General features: G+C 40.5%; 1 protein-coding gene across 1 annotated transcript in view; it reads right to left on the reverse strand.

Moving 5' to 3' along the window:
- Positions 1-19,971, reverse strand: part of prex1 (phosphatidylinositol-3,4,5-trisphosphate-dependent Rac exchange factor 1) — a 164,706-nt gene that overhangs the window by 47,742 nt on the left and 96,993 nt on the right. Inside the window, 4 exon segments of the mRNA XM_080031313.1 lie at positions 12-104; positions 11,269-11,414; positions 15,828-15,900; positions 16,155-16,230. Of these exon segments, the coding sequence (XP_079887439.1) occupies positions 12-104; positions 11,269-11,414; positions 15,828-15,900; positions 16,155-16,230 (388 nt within the window).

The raw sequence follows: 19,971 nt of genomic DNA on the forward strand, positions 1-19,971 counted from the left end.
GTGACCATTACCTCAGCATGTGAGCCCCTGGTGACAGATTTCACTACAATGGCTTTGTTTTTCTCCTCTATCTCAAAGCCGTAGTCGTCCTCCTCCGGGTGAATCTAGCACAAAGAAAATCACCTCATTAATCAAGCTTTTACATAGCTGACTAATTGTCAGAATAAAATGTATTTCACTGGGCATTATCATGATGACATACACTCACCGGACACTTTATTAGGTAGACCGGTTCAATTTCTTGTTAACACATACATACTGTATAACTAATCAGCCAATCACATGACAACTTGTTGAAGTTCAAACCGAGCAACAGAATGGGGAAGAAAGGGGTTTAGGTGACTTTGAACATGTCATGGTTTATGGTGCTAGACGGGCTGCTCTGATTATTTCAGAAACTGCTGATTGATGTTGAAGCTCTTCTGTCTGTTCATGCTTTGTTTGATGATGTTCTGACTGTGACTCTATTTATATGTTCTCTGTTGTTTTTAAATGATTGTCTGTAACTAACTGTGCTGCTGCCTGTCTTGGCCAGGACTCTTTTGTAAAAGAGATTTTTAATCTCAATAAGACTTTCCTGGTTAAATAAAGGTTAAATAAAAATAAATAAATAAAAATTCATGCACAACCATCTCTAGGGTTTACAGAGAATGGTCAGATCCAGTGAGCGACAGTTGTGTGGACGAATCAGGGACGATCAGCCTGTGACACTGCTGATGTGTTGTGCAGATGACATGGTACCTCAATCATCACCGATCCAAATTCAATTTTACATTTCATTTGGAAATCAAGGTCTGGAGGAAGATTTGAGAGGCACAAAATCCAAGTTGCTTGAAGTCCACTGTCAAGTTTCAACAGTCAGTGATGACTGTGGGTACCATGTCATCTGATGGTGTTGGTCCACTGTGTTTGATCACGTCTAAAGTCAACACAGCCGTCTACCAAGAGACTTTAGAGCACTTAATGCTTCCGCCTGCTGACAAGCTTTATGGAGATGCTGATTTCCTTTTTCCAGCAAGACTTGGGACCTGCCCAAAATATCAAAACCACTAGTAACTGGTTGACTGACCATGGTATTACTGTGCTCGATTGGCCAGACAACTCTCCTGACCTGAACCCATAGAGAATCTATCGGCTTTTGTCAAGGAGAAGATGAGACACACCAGACCCAACAATACAGACGAGCTGAAGGCCACTATCAAAGCAACCTGGGCTTCCATAACACCTCAGCAGTGCCACAGACTGATCATCTCCATACCATGCAGCATTAGTTCAATAATTCATGCAGAATAAGATCCCAGACCAAATATTGAATGAACATTATTTTTAGAGGGTCGACATTGCTGTATTAAAAATCTTTTTTTTTATTGGCCTTATGGAATATTCAAATAGGGGAAGGTGGGGTGATTTGTGCAACTTTTTACTCAAAGTGATTTTAAAGTGAGGCCTTGACAGTTATGTCTCCAACTCAAATATGTACATATATTTCAGGATGTTGTGCATCCCTGGCAATAAAAACTTTGGATCTGGAATAAACTGTTTAAGAAATATAGCTTTCGGAAAAAAAGTTGTCTTGTCGCACAAATCACCCCACGTAGTGGGGTGATTTGTGCGTCATTGTGTCACAATGACAAAGTCACCATCATCATCTTTCTGGCCATCTGAACTCTCATCAGTGGTGTCGTTAAGTGGAATTGAGATGTCACTCTCTCCTGAGCTACTGTAGACTATCACTTTCTTTTGGTGACCAGCGTATACAGCCATGCCACTGGCACAACTCTCAGAAATGTACTTTGCACTAGTTGCTCCGTGCTTGTGGAACCAACTGCCACCTGACAAATGTGATTCCCCCTACATTTCTGCCTTTAAATCAAGGCTCAAAACCCATATGTACACCCTGGTGTTTCCTCCCCATTAACCTCTGCACTACTTACTTACCTCTGCACTACTATCTGTGTTTATGTGGATGTATGGGCTTTACGTCTTTTATTTTGGTTATTGTTATTTTACCTTCATTGTTTACCTACTGAATGCACTATGTACAGCACTTTGGACAGTGCAAACTGTCATAAATGTGCTTTTATAAATACATTTTACTTACTTACTTACTTATAACTCACCCAGGCCCTTGCGCACAAATCACCCCATCCCCAGAATTTTGGATAATAGGCATGATGCAGCAATTTAGGGTTGACATTGTGCTAACTATATAGACTCAAAGTGTAGCATACCAAAGCACTAAAACATGTGTCAAATGTTTTCAAACGTGTCTATAATTGTTCAGACACAATAATCAAAAAACCTTGATCATGGAAATTTTACTTTGAAAGGCAAAACACAGTTTTTTGAGCTTAAATGTGCTTATATCTTATTCCTTGTGTCTCCCTTCTTTACAGGATGAGTCAAATGGATGGCTCTTCTTAAATATGTGGTCACATTTCCAATTTCTTCCACGGTTTTCTAGAAACAAGGGGTTTTGCAACTTCCAAAATGCACAAATCACCCCACCTTCCCCTACTATATTTTGAGTTGCTGGAACTTTGGAATTCCTGCAATATTTGCCCAATTTCTTCTGAGAAATCACTGAAAAAAAGTGATATGTTGCATGCTCTCTGGGTGGTCATAAATATAAACTAAACACAGCTTATCATAATTTAAATCTTGCAGGTTTGCAACATTTGATTTTCATTACATGTCAGGTGCCCTGCCTCTGAGGGTGTTCTAATTTAATAATTCCCCAGTGGGGCAAGGCTTAGTTCAACTCTGTCATCACCAAACACATTAGCTGACTTCCATTAGTTAAGCTTCCTGCTGCACAGCTCCGATAAGATGAAGATCTCTGCTTTAACATCAGAGGAGATGGTGCTGGTAAATAAAGAGTTCCTGCACTTCACTGCAGTAATAGCAATGAGAGAGGATTAGTCCTGCTAATCAAGGGAAAAAGCCTTTTCCAGTGTGTGTACTTCCCCCTCTGATATGAACAAGGCTGCTGGGGTTTCTTCTACGTTTCCCTAAAGATAATGGACCTAACTGAACCGTTCACTGTCTGTTTCAGTCTCTAGAAATGACTAAGAACAGTGCACACTGACCTTATTTTATGTGCCAAATGAATCTATCACTATCAGTTGCATTCCATTTTCATAATGAACAGGCTATATGCTTTATGATTTATTGATCAACCTGTAAGGACAAAGGGACATTTATAATGTCAGAAAAAGTTGGGACGTTATGTAAAATGTGAATAAACTAGAATGTGATAATTTTATCCTTTTCTATGTGTATTCAATATAATACAGTACAAACACATCATATGTCAGTGATTCTTGAGAACCGGGACAAAAGGCCGTCTTCCATATGTAACTGCTGTTCTGTTTAAAACTAAAAATATTTAAAATTGTAGATGTAATTAGGGATTAAGAATATAATGTCTGGAGCACAATTATCCCCTTAAATTTAATTTGATCATTATTATGTCAAATATATGACACTTGTTATCTTCTCACGACGTCCAAAACAGTGTGTCCTCAGAGAAGGTTTCAATCTTTCATATGTAATTAAACCTATTAAAAGTGTACTTTAATGATTAAAAAGAGCTGTTTTCATCAAAAGCAACACAAAATAATCTCTCATATCAATAAAACAGTTTTTCTACCACACATTCATGTTTTATAAGGATTCTAAGTGGTGGGACAACTTTACTGTAAGTCAACACCGTCAGACATTTCATTATGTAAAATGTAATAAAATCAGGCGAAATAAGGGGCAGCTTTCACTTTGAAGGACCTCTTGTCAAATTCTACCTCTGCAGAGTACATTAGAGTCAGACAGGCTCTGATAAGTGTTGTAGTTTTAGAATATTTTACATTCCAAATCTTTAAAGTCCAGCGTCACAACCATGATACGTCAACACCGACTTACAATTTCTGAAGAAGTTATTTGAAATGTTTTGATCATTTTATTTTCCTAGTAGTTCATACTAGCACCTAACATCAACAGAAAAACCAAATGGCTACTAGATAAATTCCATTTGTTCTTTTTAAGAAACGTTAAATATGTCAGATTTCCTGTCTGACGGAGTTGATATCTGATGGTGGTGATGGGCCAGTGACGTTAAAAAAAACAAAAAAAGCTGGGAGGTTGTATCAAAGCTTAGCTCAGTAGCTTAGTATATGTTGGATACATACATGTAATTTAATTTGCCGAAACATAGGGTTTGTATTTTTTCAACATTGCACCCTGTGTGAAACAAAAAGAGTCCAAATCTTCTGTAACAGCAGTGACGACTGGGGATGGAAGCCTAGCAACTAAATCAAGGGAAATAAATGATGCATTCAAGAGATTTTATATAAATCTTTATACATCTGAAAGTACTGCCACGGACAAAGAGATAATGTCATTTCTTGACAAATTAAATCTTCCTAAACTGAGTAGCTCACAACAGGAAGACTTGGATTCACCTATTAGTTCACAGGAAATACTTAATGCAATTAAGGCCCTACCAGCGGGTAAATCCCCAGGACAAGACGTGTTTACGGCAGAATTCTTTAAATGTTATGCAGAAGACCTATTACCATTATTTGAAAACATGCTTGCAGAAGCATTTGAATTTGGCAAATTACCTCCCTCCTTAAACCAGGCAATTATCACACTTATACTTAAAAAAGAAAAGGACCCGACTGACTGTAAAAGCCATCGTCCAATAAGTTTAATATCTGTTGATTGTAGACTTTTATCTAAAATACTTGCAAATAGATTGGATAAAACACTTAGGTCACTTATCTATCCGGACCAAGTGGGCTTTATTAGACAAAGAAATTCCTCTGATAATGTGAGACGTCTTATAAATATTATGTGGTCGGTGCGGGACTCCAACGATCCAACAGCAGCTATCTCACTTGACGCTGAGAAAGCGTTTGATAGGCTGGAGTGGAGGTATATGTTTCATACGCTTAAAGCTTTTGGATTTGGTCAAACATTTCTCAGGTGGATAGATATTCTTTACAGAGACCCACAGGCCGCAGTGAGAACAAATTGTCTGATTTCCTCTTATTTCACACTTGGGAGAGGCACCCGACAGGGCTCTGCATTATCGCCTGGGCTTTTTTGTCTAGCTCTTGAGCCTCTTGCGGCAGCTATTGGGAAGAATCAGAATATTCAGGGAGTTAAAATAAATGAGTCAACACATAAGCTTCTGCTTTACGCGGACAACATTTTGTGGCTTACCTCGGACCCAACCAGATCTATTCCAGCATTATTGGACGTTATTAAGTCATTCTCCAAAATATCAGGGTATAAAGTCAACTGGTCTAAGTCAGAGGCCCTTCCATTGACCTCATACTGCCCAAAAACCTTATTTCAGGCGGGGCTTTTTCAGTGGCCCACTGAAGGCATAAAATATCTTGGTATTCTCTTCCCTCATCAAATTGATAAAATAATCGAAAAGAATCTGGACCTACTTTTTAATAAAATGTCATTAGATACAGATAGATGGTCACCACTATTCTTATCATTATGGGGAAAGGTCAACGTCCTGAAGATGAACTGTATCCCGAGGTTGAATTATTTGCTTCAATGTATTGCAATACCCCAGAAATACTTTAAAAGGTTTGACCAAATTTGCAAAAAGTTTTTATGGAATGGTAAACGTGCAAGGATAAAGCTAGAAAGGCTCCAGGTTCCAATCAATAAGGGTGGCATGGGCCTCCCCAAGCTAGCCCTGTATCATTATGCCTTCTGTCTCAGACATATTGCTCAGTGGACACTGCCACCTGAGGGAGCCCCTCCCTGGTTTGAGATTGAACAGAGATTGTTTTCCCACTTGCCCCTATAAATGCTCTGTCTGGCACTATACCCTCCAAATTAAAATCTCACCCTATCATATCCAACCTCTTTAATGTGTGGAAGAAGTTTTCTAAAGCTTTTAATATCAATGCCTATCTGAATTCTGAATATTGTATTTGGAATAACCCAAAGTTGCGTATTAATAAACATTCTCTTTTATGGAAAGATTGGGTAGAAAAAGGAATTATTACACTAGCAAACCTATATGAGAGGGATAATATAAATTAATTTGAAATGTTGGCTGGTGAATACAATCTGCCCAGAAATAATTTCTGGAAGTACTTGCAAATGCGTCACTTGTTATTTACTGTAATAGGGAGAGGAATAGAACCTCAACAGTCAAACCTTCTTTCTCAGACTACGAAAAGAATGGGTTTGGGGCATGAGGCTTCCATATTCTATACAATGTTATTCCAACAGACTGTTACCATATCTTATGCAACCATGTTAACTTGGTCGGCAGATTTGAACATTGATGTTACACATAAAGAGTGGGATCGTATTTGTGAAAACATCAAGAGGGTGTCAAGAGACATTAAAATTAGATTAATCCAGTTTAAGATTCTGAACAGCTTTTATTGGACTCCAAGCCGGCTGTTCAGGCTGAAGCTGCGGGATAATGCAGACTGCTGGAAGTGCTGCAGCTCAGAAGGGACTCTTCTTCATCTGCTCTGGGAATGTCCCATGATTCAGAGCTACTGGCTAAAGATTCATGATCGCATTGAAAACATTACTTGGACTACCTTGGAGTTCTGCCCGAGGCTGTATGTTAAATGATCCACAAATAACATCCAACTGTGGGGCAGCGGACTTTATTCAGACCAGTATAATGGTTGGAAAACAAATTATAATGAGAAACTGGGAGAACCCAGGTGAGCCCTCTTTCCAGGAGTGGAGCACGTAGTTAGCAAAAGTGGCATCCTACGAAAAAATCTCGTTCAAGATCAATGACAGGACTGAAAAATATGTGGCGAAATGGGGAAAGTACGTGCAATATATTGCTACCAGATGAGAGAGTGCTGCTTATTGTAAATCTGTACAACTGATCCATGTGTGTTTTTCTATTATATATAAAAAAAAAAATCTTTTTTTTTCAATTTTTTTTTATCTTTTTATTTAACTATTTCTACCTGATTTCTATTACCCCTTTTGGCATAATCTTTATTTTCTTTTTCAAAAATGTAACATCACTAAGGGATAAATTGTAAGACGTGTTGACTACAATTCTGATTACATTGTTACAGTGATGTATAAAAACTCAATAAAATACTAATTACAAAAAAAAAACATTGCACCCTGTTTTGTCCCACTTCTCAAGAATCACTGATATATTTGTTTAAATTGATAAACTTGATTGTTTTTTGTAAATATACAAACATTTTAAATATTGTGCCTGCAACACGTTTCAAAAAAGTTGGGACAGGGGCATGTTTACCACTGTGTTACATCAGCCTTTCTTTTAACAACACTGAGTAAGTGTTTGGGAACTGAGGACATTCATTTTTGACATTTTGGAAGCAAAATTATTTTCCATTCTTGCTTGAAATACAACTTGAGGTGCTCAACATTCCGGGGTCTCCATTGTGATATTTTGTTCTTCATTATGCAAAAATATTTTCAATGGGAGACAGGTATGGACTGCAGACAGGCCAGTCTAGTACCTGCACTCTGTTCCTATGAAGCTATGCTGTATGAACAGAATGTGGCTCGGTATTATCTTGCTTAAATAAGAAGGGACGTCCCTGAAATAGACGTTGTTTGGATGGCAGCATGTTGCTCCAAAACCTGTATGTACTTTTCAGCATTAATGATGCCATCATAAATGTGCAGGTTACCCATGCAATTGCCACTAACCAAGCCCCGACCACAGCGAGTTCTACCAGCATCCAATGCGGAAGTGACAAAAGATTTAGGTCAACGAGTGGCCACTAAGAGGTGGTACCAAAACAGAGCAATTTCTCATTGACCCCCATGTTAAATAGGCTCTTTTCACAGCATCGTTAAACCTATTTAAGACCTGGTACAAAATAACACTCTAGTCTGTATGTTTAGGTCATATCTCACTAAGGGGGGTGAATTTTTTTGTACTACACTACTTTTTAAACTATTGGAGGTTAAAATGTATGTTGTGTTTTACATAGGTTTTAAATAACGTACCAAATTTTTAGTAACTGGGGTTGTAGAACGCATTCCTGCTTTAACTAAAGCAAAGATTATTCAGATAGCAGGTATGCTGAATGTCTGGTGGTGACCTGGTAGGATTGAAATGTTGCCTTTTTATAGTCTAATTAAGTTTTGTGAGCTTTACTGCATCGGGTAGAAACTCTTTATTTTCCATTACTGAATCTATTGTCCTATATATAGGATTGGATGTCTATGCTTCAGTGCTGTCTTTTATGTCTCATCATACACTCAACAAAAATATAAACGCAACACTTTTGTTTTTGCTCCCATTTTTCATGAGATGGACTTAAAGATCTAAAATTCATTCCAGATACACAATTGTACCATTTCTCTCAAACATTGTTCACAAATCTGTCTAAATGTGTGATAGTGAGCACTTCTGCTTTGCTGAGATAATCCATCCCACCTCACAGGTGTGCCACATCAAGATGCTGATCTGACATCATGATTAGTGCACAGGTGTGCCTTAGACTGTCCACAATAAAAGGCCACTCTGAAATGTGAATTTTTTTGCTTTATTGGGGGTCTGGGGACTCAGAACCAGTCAGTATCTGGTGTGACCACCATTTGCCTCATGCAGTGCAACACATCTTCTTCGCATAGAGTTTATCAGATTGTCAATTGTGGCCTGTGGAATGTTGGTCCACTCCTCTTCAATGGCTGTGCGAAGTTGCTGGAGACGGCTTATGGTGGAGAAATGAACACTCAATGCCCGAGCAACAGATCTGGTTGACATTCCTGCTGTCAGCATGCCAATTGCACGCTCCCTCAATGCTTGTGGCATCTGTGGCATTTTGCTGTGAGACAAAACTGCACATTTCAGGGTGGCCTTTTATTGTGGACAGTCTAAGGCACACCTGTGCACTAATCATGATGTCAGATCAGCATCTTGATGTGGCACACCTGTGAGGTGGGATGGATTATCTCAGCAAAGCAGAAGTGCTCACTATCACACATTTAGACAGATTTGTGAACAATGTTTGAGAGAAATGGTACAATTGTGTATCTGGAATGAATTTTAGATCTTTAAGTCCATCTCATGAAAAATGGGAGCAAAAACAAAAGTGTTGCGTTTATATTTTTGTTGAGTGTACATGGAACTTTATTTTACAGTTCTGTTTGCAGCAGATGCTTCAACCAGTTTTACTGTGGACAGGTCAGGCAGTGCTTGCCCTTTTGGGGGTTCTCCTCTTCCCTTTATTCTCCAAATACATCTCCTCTCATGTCATGAATATGGTTGCTGTGTGTGTCAATGTATCACCAAGGATAGAAAGAATAAGAAGGTACGTAAATATGCATGCAGTAGCATAGCATGTAACGAGTGGAAATACTGTGTTACTGTTAAATCTCTATTTTAATTTGCCTATGCTCAGTCAAGGTTTGGGAACTAAGCAGCCGGTTAGTACCAGAAATACTGAGGTCCAAGGCTGAATGACAGGGAGGGTCACAAGCCATTTGGAGGGTTTCATTCAAAGCAGAAACATTTGAAAAAGGGGACAATCCAAACCGGCCTCACCACCACTTACCCTACAGCCCTACAGCCCTACCAAAAGCCAACCGTGCGACACTGGCAGCCGGCTTCATTTTCAAGACGTTCGCGTGCAAGAGCGTCAGGAGCTTTTGCGGCGAGGAGCAGTGTGATTGAAGCGCTCTGAGCCCACAGGCATCCAGCTGAAGTGTAGCAGAGCCTAACTTTATGCACATGAGGAGCGGCATCGCCAAGCAGCAGCCAGTCACTGAAAGAAGGAAGTCACTCAGAAGAGCGATCTAATGAATCCCAATGTGATTTAAAAAATAAAATGTTCACTTTTTTAATTGAAAGACTCATTGAATATGCCTTGGCACATTATTCTTACTAAGTATCCTAAAGGCCAGGACACACCAGTCCGACTACCCGAAAATGGAGACTGCCGATTCAGGGAGCTCCAGTCTTCCCGTCGCGGCCGAAAAAGTGCAAAGAACACACCAAACCGACTGCTGACTTTCCGTACGCTCTGCGCTTGCGCGGGACGTAATGTCTCCATAACAGCAGGCGGCGCTAATCTGTATTGTGGCCCGAAAAAATACAGAAGCCGGAAATGATGGGACGGCTCTCTTGACCATAAACATAGATAGAAATACGTATTTATATTTATGGACCATAAAGAGCACCATTTTTAGGAGAGAGTGTCGAGCATGGTGTGGAGCAGTCAACAAGGGTTGATGCATGTGAGTACTCGCTGAACGAAACAAACAAACACATTAAAACGATGGCTAACTGTTGTTAACTGTTTGTGCTACCCGCCTCACTTCCGGGCTTCACTGATTCGCTAGCCCTCCACCAATCAAATTGCTCCAACTGAAAGACTGCCCGCCGCCGATTGAACATGTTCAATCGGCTCAAAAGAAGCCCGACGACATCTACGACGACCGATTTCACGGCACACACCAAACAGATTCGTGTCCCCGCCCCCTCCCGACTCTACGACGGCGATTATCGGGCCGGTGTGTCCTGGCCTTAATATGCAGTGGAAACATGTAAAATCATGTCTTTGATCAGCCCTTGTTCTGCATAGCTTCTGCTAACCCGACAGACTATGCACACACAGGGAGTGACGTCTGCAGCGCTGCTAGCCTGAGCGACCACAGGGGGGTTTGAGGCTTTTGGTGGGGCTGTAGGGTTAGAGTCCTTTTCATGTCAGTGCCCCTACAGGCAGGACAGTTGAGATATTTTAGGTGCTGTTTATACGAAAACATGAAAAGGTGCATCTATATATAATAATATACCATATCATTTACATGAAAACTGCAAACACAGGCATGAAACCGCAAAGTTCTGAGATCAACTCCCAGGGAGGAAACTTTGGAAAACACAACTGTTTTAGTTTCTTGTGAACTGGCGAAACCATTTCCCCTGGTAACGCTGACAACATGCACGGTGTCTCCGCGGCACCATCACTGTGATCAGCGGAGAGTGTTGTGCAGGGCTCAAATATAACACTCGCCAATTTAGTCTAAGCGATTAGTAAGTTATTGTGACCACCCGCCACTTTGTCTGGGGAAAGATTTGTGCTCTGCTGGTTTTTCTAGCCAAATAAACATGTGTCACCACCTATATGCCAGGGACACGGCTCTCTCTACATTAAAAAACACTATCTATAGACCAGCGCACAGCGGTTAAGTTATTGTTGAAAATGTGGAAATGTGTGAGTGTGTGTGTGTGTGAGTGAGACTGTCTGTCTGTCTGTCTGTGCTCCAGCTCACCACCAGTGACTTGGCCAAGATGTTTTCAATGAGTTTGAAGTCATTGCGTTGGAGCTGCTTGCTCTTGGAGCTGGTTCCCTCAATCTCCTCGTCGGCATAGAAACGGAAGAACTGGGACTCGTCTTTGAACTCACTCTTCTCCAAAACTGTGGGGAACACACACACCAGACAGACAGACAGACACACACACACACACACACACACACACACACACACACACACACACACACACACACACACACACACACACACACACACAGAGACACACACACACACACACACACACACACACACACACACACACACACAATCAGTAAGCAAGCCGCTGCAGAATGTAATAAGCAATTGGTCACATCTCAGTCTCTTCAGTTCAAAGTTGATGAGAGGCATTTAGGAATAGCGTGGGTCATACATTGCTGCTTGTCCATTAATGATCCAAATGGTGTTTGTGTTTATACCTGCTAAATTGATGGCTTGTTGGGTAAAATGGAGCCCTGTAAATGCTGAGTGGGTTACATGATGATGACAAGAGCCTTTTAAACTTCAATACCTGTGGAGACCCAGAGTGTTTGCCTGAGAGGGATCAAAAGAAGCTACCACTTAATGTGTTGACGTCTTCACAGAAATCAGCTAGCCTTTATTAGCTTCATTAGCTCATGGAACATCTGGAGCCACAGCACATGTGGGTCAGCTCAGGCCAGGGCTAGAGAGGCTTCACTGGGGGACACAAGACATCTGCTGTGTGTGTCTGCAAACCCCACTGTTAGACTGAGCCTCACTCCAACACATGTGGCACTCCACACAGGAGAGGCGCGCATTATGGAATATGAATTCTTCTCAAGCCATAGCTATTTTAAACCAAAATACACTCCGTGAACCCTAGAGTATATATTTTTTTGTTTCACTAATATGAGCTAAGCAGTTAAAAGCCTCTCAATTACAGTATACACTCACCGGCCACTTTATTAGGTACACCTGTTCAATTGCTTATAAAAACAAAAAGCTAATCTTCCAATCACATGGCCCCAACTCAATGCATTTAGTCATGTAGACGTGGTCAAGACAACGTGCTGAAGTCAAACCAAGCATCAGAATGGGGAAGAAAGGGAGTTAAAGTGACTTTGAACGTGGCATGGTTGATGGTACACAGCAGGATGGATCCATGCTTTCATGTTGTTTACGCCAAATTCTGACCCTACCGATTTCAGTTGCGAAAGTCAGATGACTTTCGCAACTGAAATCGAGACTCATCAGACCAGGCAAGACTTTTCCAATCTTTTATTGTCCAATTTTGGTGATCCTGTGTGAATTGTAGCCTCAGTTTCCTGTTCTTAGCTGACAGGAGTGGCACCCGGTGGGGTCTTCTGCTGCTGTAGCCCATCTGCTTCAAGGTTGGATGTGTTGTGCATTCAGAGATGTTATTCTGCATACCCTGGTTGTAACTAGTGGTTATTTGAGTTACTGTTGCCTTTCTATCATCTCGAACCAGTATACCCATCCTCCTCTGACCTCTGACATCAACAAGGCCTTTTACGTACACACAAATGCCGCTCATTGGATACTTTTTCTTTTTCGGGCCATTCTCTGTAAACCCTAGAGATGGTTGTGCTTGAAAATCCCAGTAGATCAGCAGTTTCTGAAATAGTCAGAACAGCCCTTCTGGCACCCTCAACCATGTTCAAAGTCACTTAAAACCCCTTTCTTCCCCTTCTGTTGCTCAGTTTTAACTTCAATAAGTTGTCCCGTCCAGGTCTACATGCCTAAATGCATTGAGTTGCTGCCATGTGATAAGAGCTGATAAGTTAAATGTGTTAACAAGAAAATGAACTGCTGTACCCAATAAAGTGGCCGGTGAATGTATATGGGCATTTACTGTGTTCAACAAAAAAGTCTTAAAAGGAAGATCTCCATTTTAACCTTAACTTTTTAAGGGAACACTGAAAGGATGTGGTCCGCTCTTTCATAATAATTTTTTGTCTTCCCTTTTCATTTGCCTCAAGTTTCATTTGCACAAGCATAGAACATGAGTGGACCAGGTAAACAAATGGTAAGTACTGAACAGCTGCCACTGACATCACCTCAGTTCAGATGTTTGGATGCTCACGTTTGGACTAAAGCCATGATGTCAGTGTGAGGTTTTATTGTGCTAGAGAGAAGTAAGAAATGCTCCATCCTATTTGTCACATAGCCATTGGTGTTTATGACACTTGGCCCAAATATAAAACACATTCACAGAACCTAGGACATTTCCTAATGTGTGGAGTATAGGGGCCTCGTACAGGCAGCACTGAGAGCCACAGGTACCCAGCTGTTTGGAGAGCGCCTGGCACCCTCTGATCAACCCATTAGGCACCGACATGCCAAACCTACTCACACTGGCCCTACGCCAGCTCCAGAGAAGCCTGAACCTGAGTGACTTCCTCTGAGTCAATGAGGCTGTGGTCATAAAATACTTTAACAAAACCTATTCAACTTGAGGGAGTGCTACACCGGAAACTGCCATACCCTAATAACACACTCATACTCTGCCACGTCATCATTCATATGCAGAGCAGAGCTGACCATATCCACAGGTCACAAACTCAGCACAGACTCATTCTGTGGAAATTCATTTGAGCTAATCAGGGATGCACTTTGAAAAGATTATTTTCTAAAAGGAGCACGAGATAGTACTTTTTTTTCATTTTCTTTTTACTTCAAATCATTTAACTATGTAAGCATGGCATTAATGATCATGCACTGATACCACAATAAAGGCAATCATGAAATGAATACCTTTCAACAAAGAGATTTAAATCATTTTAAAAGATACCAATTTCAAACTGATGTGAGTGCAGTGGCACCTTTAACCGTTTAATGTCAACAAACTTAAAATAGACACAATTTGGGAAAATCCAACAGCATTTTGTCCATGAGAGGACCGTGGCAATAATACTAGAAGTGATATCATTAATAACTGTTAATCTATGGATATTTCGGAGTTGACGCTGGTGATAGGCCAATGACGGTAAAAATAACAAAGTTGGGAGGTTGTGTCAAAGCTTAGCTCAGTAGCTTAGTATATGTTGGATACATACATGTCATGTAATTTGCCGAAACATAGGGTTTGTATTTTTTCAACATTGCACCCTGTTTTGTCCCACTTCTCAAGAATCACTGATGTTATATTTTGAAAATAAATAAACATATATAAAAATAAAAATAACTGTTGCGGTTACTTACATCATTGGTTTTCTATAGGAAATATTATCAAATGGGGAAATACTTGTAAATGACAATTTGGTCATTGAAACCCTGCTTCAAAAGTGGACAAATGGTGACAAAGTGGTAGAAATGTATTGCTGTCCCTTGTGTTGTGTATGTTGAGATGTAACAGGTGTGCTCTACAGACGCGTAGATAAATGATGGAAGCAGTTGAGAGCAGATGAAAGGCCTAATAACTGTGTCATATGTTCTCAGTCATCTGCCCACCAGAGAAGAGCCTCAGACGCTCATATCAAACAAACGCAGACAGACAGAGAGCACGCAGACAAGGGCAGAGAAAAGACAAAGAAGAAAAGTTGTAGAGGGCCTAGGTGAAGAGCTAGCAGATGTGCTGACAGAGGCCTTTCTAAAGAGGTGGAGTGGAGGAGAGGTGAGGAGTGCAGACAGGCTGAGTGGAGAGCTCGCAGACAACCGCTGATACCTTCCAACAGATGCTAGAAGGAGGCAGATGTACGTACACGTGCCAGTGAGGTAAAAGGAAAGTCAACAGAAAACCACTATGTTAGCATATACTTACACTGTGGGTTATCACCTGTACTGTGTGCTAGTGGAACCAATTCCAATGTCATTCACTACTAGGACAATTCTTCAGCTGTTGGCTAAGGACATCCAGAAGCTTTCAGGAGCACGCAAACTAGCAACATCCAATTAGACCATGGCTCCATCTAACATGTCAGCCTGCCTACATTCTTAAGTGTATCAGGAAGCGCAGTCATCATGTTACCGCCTCAGTTTTCTAACACTAACTCCTTCTTTCAAGTATCACTTTACACAGTATATGCTTGGCCAATGAAGGCAACTGATTTAATTGTAGGTTTGAACCAGTGGTCATGGTTCAGTGGACTGACCTAGACAGCCATGTAGCTAAGCCAAACATATTGTGGTTAGGGTCCACTGCTAATGCTGTTTACATTACATACATATACTGGGCTGGTACCAAGGCCACTCTACTGCATTGATGTTAGTGAGGCTCCAGAAACGTAGATAGACCAGGAATTCACTTGTGCCATGCTTCTTTTATTAAACTATGAGGGAGAGAAGGACTGTCTTGGGAGCTGCCGATACTGGTGTAGAAGTAAGAGTATGATCAGTTCACACAACAACAGCTTCAATGAAATATAACCCAGAGCTGTGGCAAAAGGCAGCACTATAAATAGAGATGTCACCACACCATGCAAGAGCTGTGTCAAAGTGTCCAAGAGTTGTTGTTTGTCATCAGACTGACTTGTTGTAACCATCCTACTGGGTAGGACTCATCTTGTTCTTATGCTTGTGTGAGAGAAGACTGAACTGACCGTGGTGCATGAAGCCATTGTTGCAGAGCCCCACACCCAGCATCACCGCGTCCTCTCGGGTTGAGCAGTCTCCCTGGGAAACCAAAGCAGTGACGCACACAGTCGGTCAGGCACAATGCTTGTTTGACTGGCTAGTTGTATTGGCACTGACTGCAAAGTAGTCAAAATACATTCAGCAAAAGCAAAATATAGACATAAAGTATATCATCAACAAATGACACTCGGTTACAGTAATGTCAGTTATAATAACGTTGTACTCACTGGTACCTTGTTAAGTATTGGATGATAGGTTGGATTAAATGAAAGTATAAGAGAAAATGATTTTACCTGCGAGAGTAGCCAGTCAACCAGTTTGCTGGCTGGCACCACAGATTTAAAGGTTTTCAGATGGTGGTCTCTGTCCCTAAAAGAGTAAATAAAGGTTTATCAAAATGGATTTTACAGTACAATGCTGTAGGCACAAATAAAACACAGATCAGTCGACATTCAATAGAAAACAAAACAGTGTAAACACCCAACAGTGTTATGTTTTTTTTTTTTTAGTTTATTTTCTGGGCATTTTCAAGCTTTATTAGATAGTACAGAGTTGAAATGGGGAGACAGAGAGAGAGGGGGGATGACATGCAGTAAAGGTCCACGGGTCGGATTTGAACCCACAACCACTGCAACAAAGGCCGGAGGCAATATGGTACGCGCTCTATCCACTACACTACCGGAGCGCCCCACAGTGTTATGTTTCTAAAAAGACCAAAGTACAAATGTCTCTAGTTAAGAGTCGGAAGAAGTTATAAAACACATAAATGATTTGTGTTTTTGCCATGAATTATGTGTTTACAGGTACAGTACGTCTTGTGCTTCATGTGCTGCTGAAAGGCTGTTTTACACTTTTCTAAATCCAGCCAGAAGAACAACAACATTAATGTTTTATCGGGGCGTTCCTGTGGTGTAGTGGATAGAGCGCGTACCATATCGGCTCCGGCCTTCGTTGCAGTGGTTACGGGTTCAAATCTGACCCGTGGACCTTTACTGCAGGTCACTCTCCCCATTTCAACTCTGTACTATCTAATAAAGCTTGAAAATGCCAAAAAAAAAGAATCTCTTTAACATTAATGTATTGTCTTTTCATTCCTGAGATTTGTAAGACCAAGGACCAATCAGCTACAGAGGATGTGTGGTTGGTTGTGTGAGCCAATAAAATGAACAGTGTTTTTTAACCAGTGTATTAGTGTATAACACTATGTTTATAGTAACAGAGGATTTGCTTTAACATTTCAATGTTTAGAGTAAGACATGGGCTCTATCTGGACCAGCCATTGTAAACTGTTACATTCACAACAAAAAGTCAAATGGTAGGTATATATAGTATGTCTATAGGAAGAGCAACCATTGATATTTCAGAAAATGCCTTAAAACAAATATAGGTTTATATACAGTCATATGAAAAAGTTTGGGAACCCCTCTCAGCCGGCATTATAATTGACTCTGCTTTCACAAAAAAAAGATAAAAGTGGTATGTCTTTAATTTACCAGGAACAGCTAAGTACTGGGATGATTTCCAAACAAAGATTTTTTGAAAAGCAGTATTTGGTTGTATGAAATAAAATAAAATGTGAAAAACTGGCTGTGCAAAAATATGGGTACCCTTGTGGTTTTGTTGATTTTAATGCCTGTAACAGCATGTAAAACTGGTGACTTTAAACGCAAAGTTGGTTGGATTATGTTGTTAAGCCTTGAACCTCATAGAATTGTCTGTTTAATCATGAGAAAATGTATTTTAGGTGCCTAAATGCAAGTTGCACTTCTCTTTGACTCTCTGCTGAAGTGAAACCGAATGGGATCATCAAAACAGCTCCCTAAAGATCTTAAACACAAAGATTATTCATTGTCATGGTTTAGGGGAAGGCTACAAGAAGCTTTCCCAAAGGTTTCAATTGTCAATTTCTACTGTAAGGAACGTTGTCAGGGAATGGAAGGACACAGGCACAGTTGCAGTTAAACCCAGGTCTAGCAGACCAAGAAAAGTACAAGAGCGGCATATGCGGCGGATTGTGAGAATGGTTGCACACAACCCAAAGATCACCTCCAAAGACCTGCAAAAACATCTGGCTGCAGATTGTGTATCTGTACATGGTTCTACAATTCAGTGCAATTTGCACCAAAACATCTGTATGGCCGGGTGATGAGAAGGAAGCCCTTTCTGCGCCCACGCCACAGATACAGTTGCATGGAGTATGCAAAAGCTCATTTAGACAAGCCAGCTTCATATTGGAAGAAAATGCTTTGGACTGATGAGACAAAAATTAAGTTATTTGGTCTTTATAAAAAGCAGATGTTTTGGTGCATATTGCGCTGAATTGTTGAACGATGTACAGATACACAATCTGCAGCCAGATGTTCTTGCAGGTCTTTGGAGGTGATCTGTGGGTTGTGTGCAACCATTCTCACAATCCTCCACCTATGCCGCTCCTGTTTTTTTCTTGGTCTGCCATGCCTGGGTTTAACTGCCACTATGCCTGTGTCCTTCCATTTCCTGACAACGTTCCCTACAGTCGAAATTGACAATTGAAACCTTTGGGAAAGCTTCTTGTAGCCTTCCCCTAAACCATGACAATGAACAATCTTTGTTTTTCAGATCTTTTGGGAGCTGTTTTGATGATCCCATTCGGTTTCACTTCAGCAGAGAGTCAAAGAGAAGTGCAACTTGCATTTAGGCACCTAAAATACATTTTCTCATGATTAAACAGACAATTCTATGAGGTTCAAGGCTTAACAACTTAATCCAACCAACTTTGCGTTTAAAGTCACCAGTTTTACATGCTGTTACAGGCATTAAAATCAACAAAACCACAAGGGTACCCATATTTTTGCACAGCCAGTTTTTCACATTTTATTTTATTTCATACAACCAAATACTGCTTTTCAAAAAATCTTTGTTTGGAAATCATCCCAGTACTTAGCTGTTCCTGGTAAATTAAAGACATACCACTTTTATCTTTTTTTTGTGAAAGCAGAGTCAATTATAATGCCGGCTGAGAGGGGTTCCCAAACTTTTTCATATGACTGTATATACTGTATATACTGTATGTATCACATTTTATTATTCTAATTCACTGCATATTGATGTTAGTAAACCGGCGGGCGCTTTGTCAGTACATTTAGTGTAATAAAACACAGGCACAGCTTATGATTATTAATGAATCAGAAAATGCAATACATCCATCACGCATAAATGATAATTGCTACATAGAGTGCCAGTCTATAGTGGATTAAAAAGCCAGGCTATGTTGCATAATATCTGGCTAACAGGCAGAAGAATTGCCTTCGTATGATAATAGGATTTGCCCTCGGACCAAAAAATCTTTTGTTTGCACCATTGGCAACCCCAACACTTCAAAGAGTGATGGAGAAATGACGGAGGAGGAGTATGGAGGGAGGAGCAGCAGCCAACAGAGGGTGGGTGTGTGTGTGTGTGTGTGTGTGTGTGAGAGAGAGAGAGAGGGGGGTGTGTGTGTGAAAGAGGGGGTGTGTTTGAGGGTCAGATGAAAAAACATTTTTGTAAAGTGAGATAATTCTTCCAATTCCTTCGACTAATTTTAGCTTCAGGATCATTTCCATACAGTAGCTTAAAATAATAATGATGGACTAATGGATCACTGAATGTGTATTTTAACATGCATATAATACAAAAATATAATAACTATCATTCACAGGATGGTGTGTTTTATTGCGCGTGTGTGTGTATATGCTGTAATGTTTATATAGTATTTCTGAGTGTGTGTATTTACAATGTTGGCCTGAAAAAGTGTGTGTGAGTGTGAGAGATTGGTGAAGTTAAACAATGGTTTGCAGGCATCACTTGGTTAATTAAACTTATCTTAAATATCCACTTACTAGAATGCAGCTAGCACACAGCACTGTAAATACTAAGGGACAAATGCTCACATTAACCGTCCAGTCATGAAATGTTGGCATCCTCCACCTGAAGTGAATGTTAAACACAAAACTGCAGCAGCTCAGGCCTGACTGGGTGTGTTGGAGGGAAGCTATGGGGCTGTCTTTCCTGGCAGCGCTACTGTTAGTTCAGACATGATACAAAGGGTGACGTGGGCCCAATGTCCACCCACGATGAATATGCATTGGTGCA

The sequence above is a fragment of the Ammodytes marinus genome (assembly GCF_949987685.1).
Source record: "Ammodytes marinus genome assembly, chromosome: 7".
Lineage (NCBI taxonomy): Eukaryota > Metazoa > Chordata > Actinopteri > Uranoscopiformes > Ammodytidae > Ammodytes > Ammodytes marinus.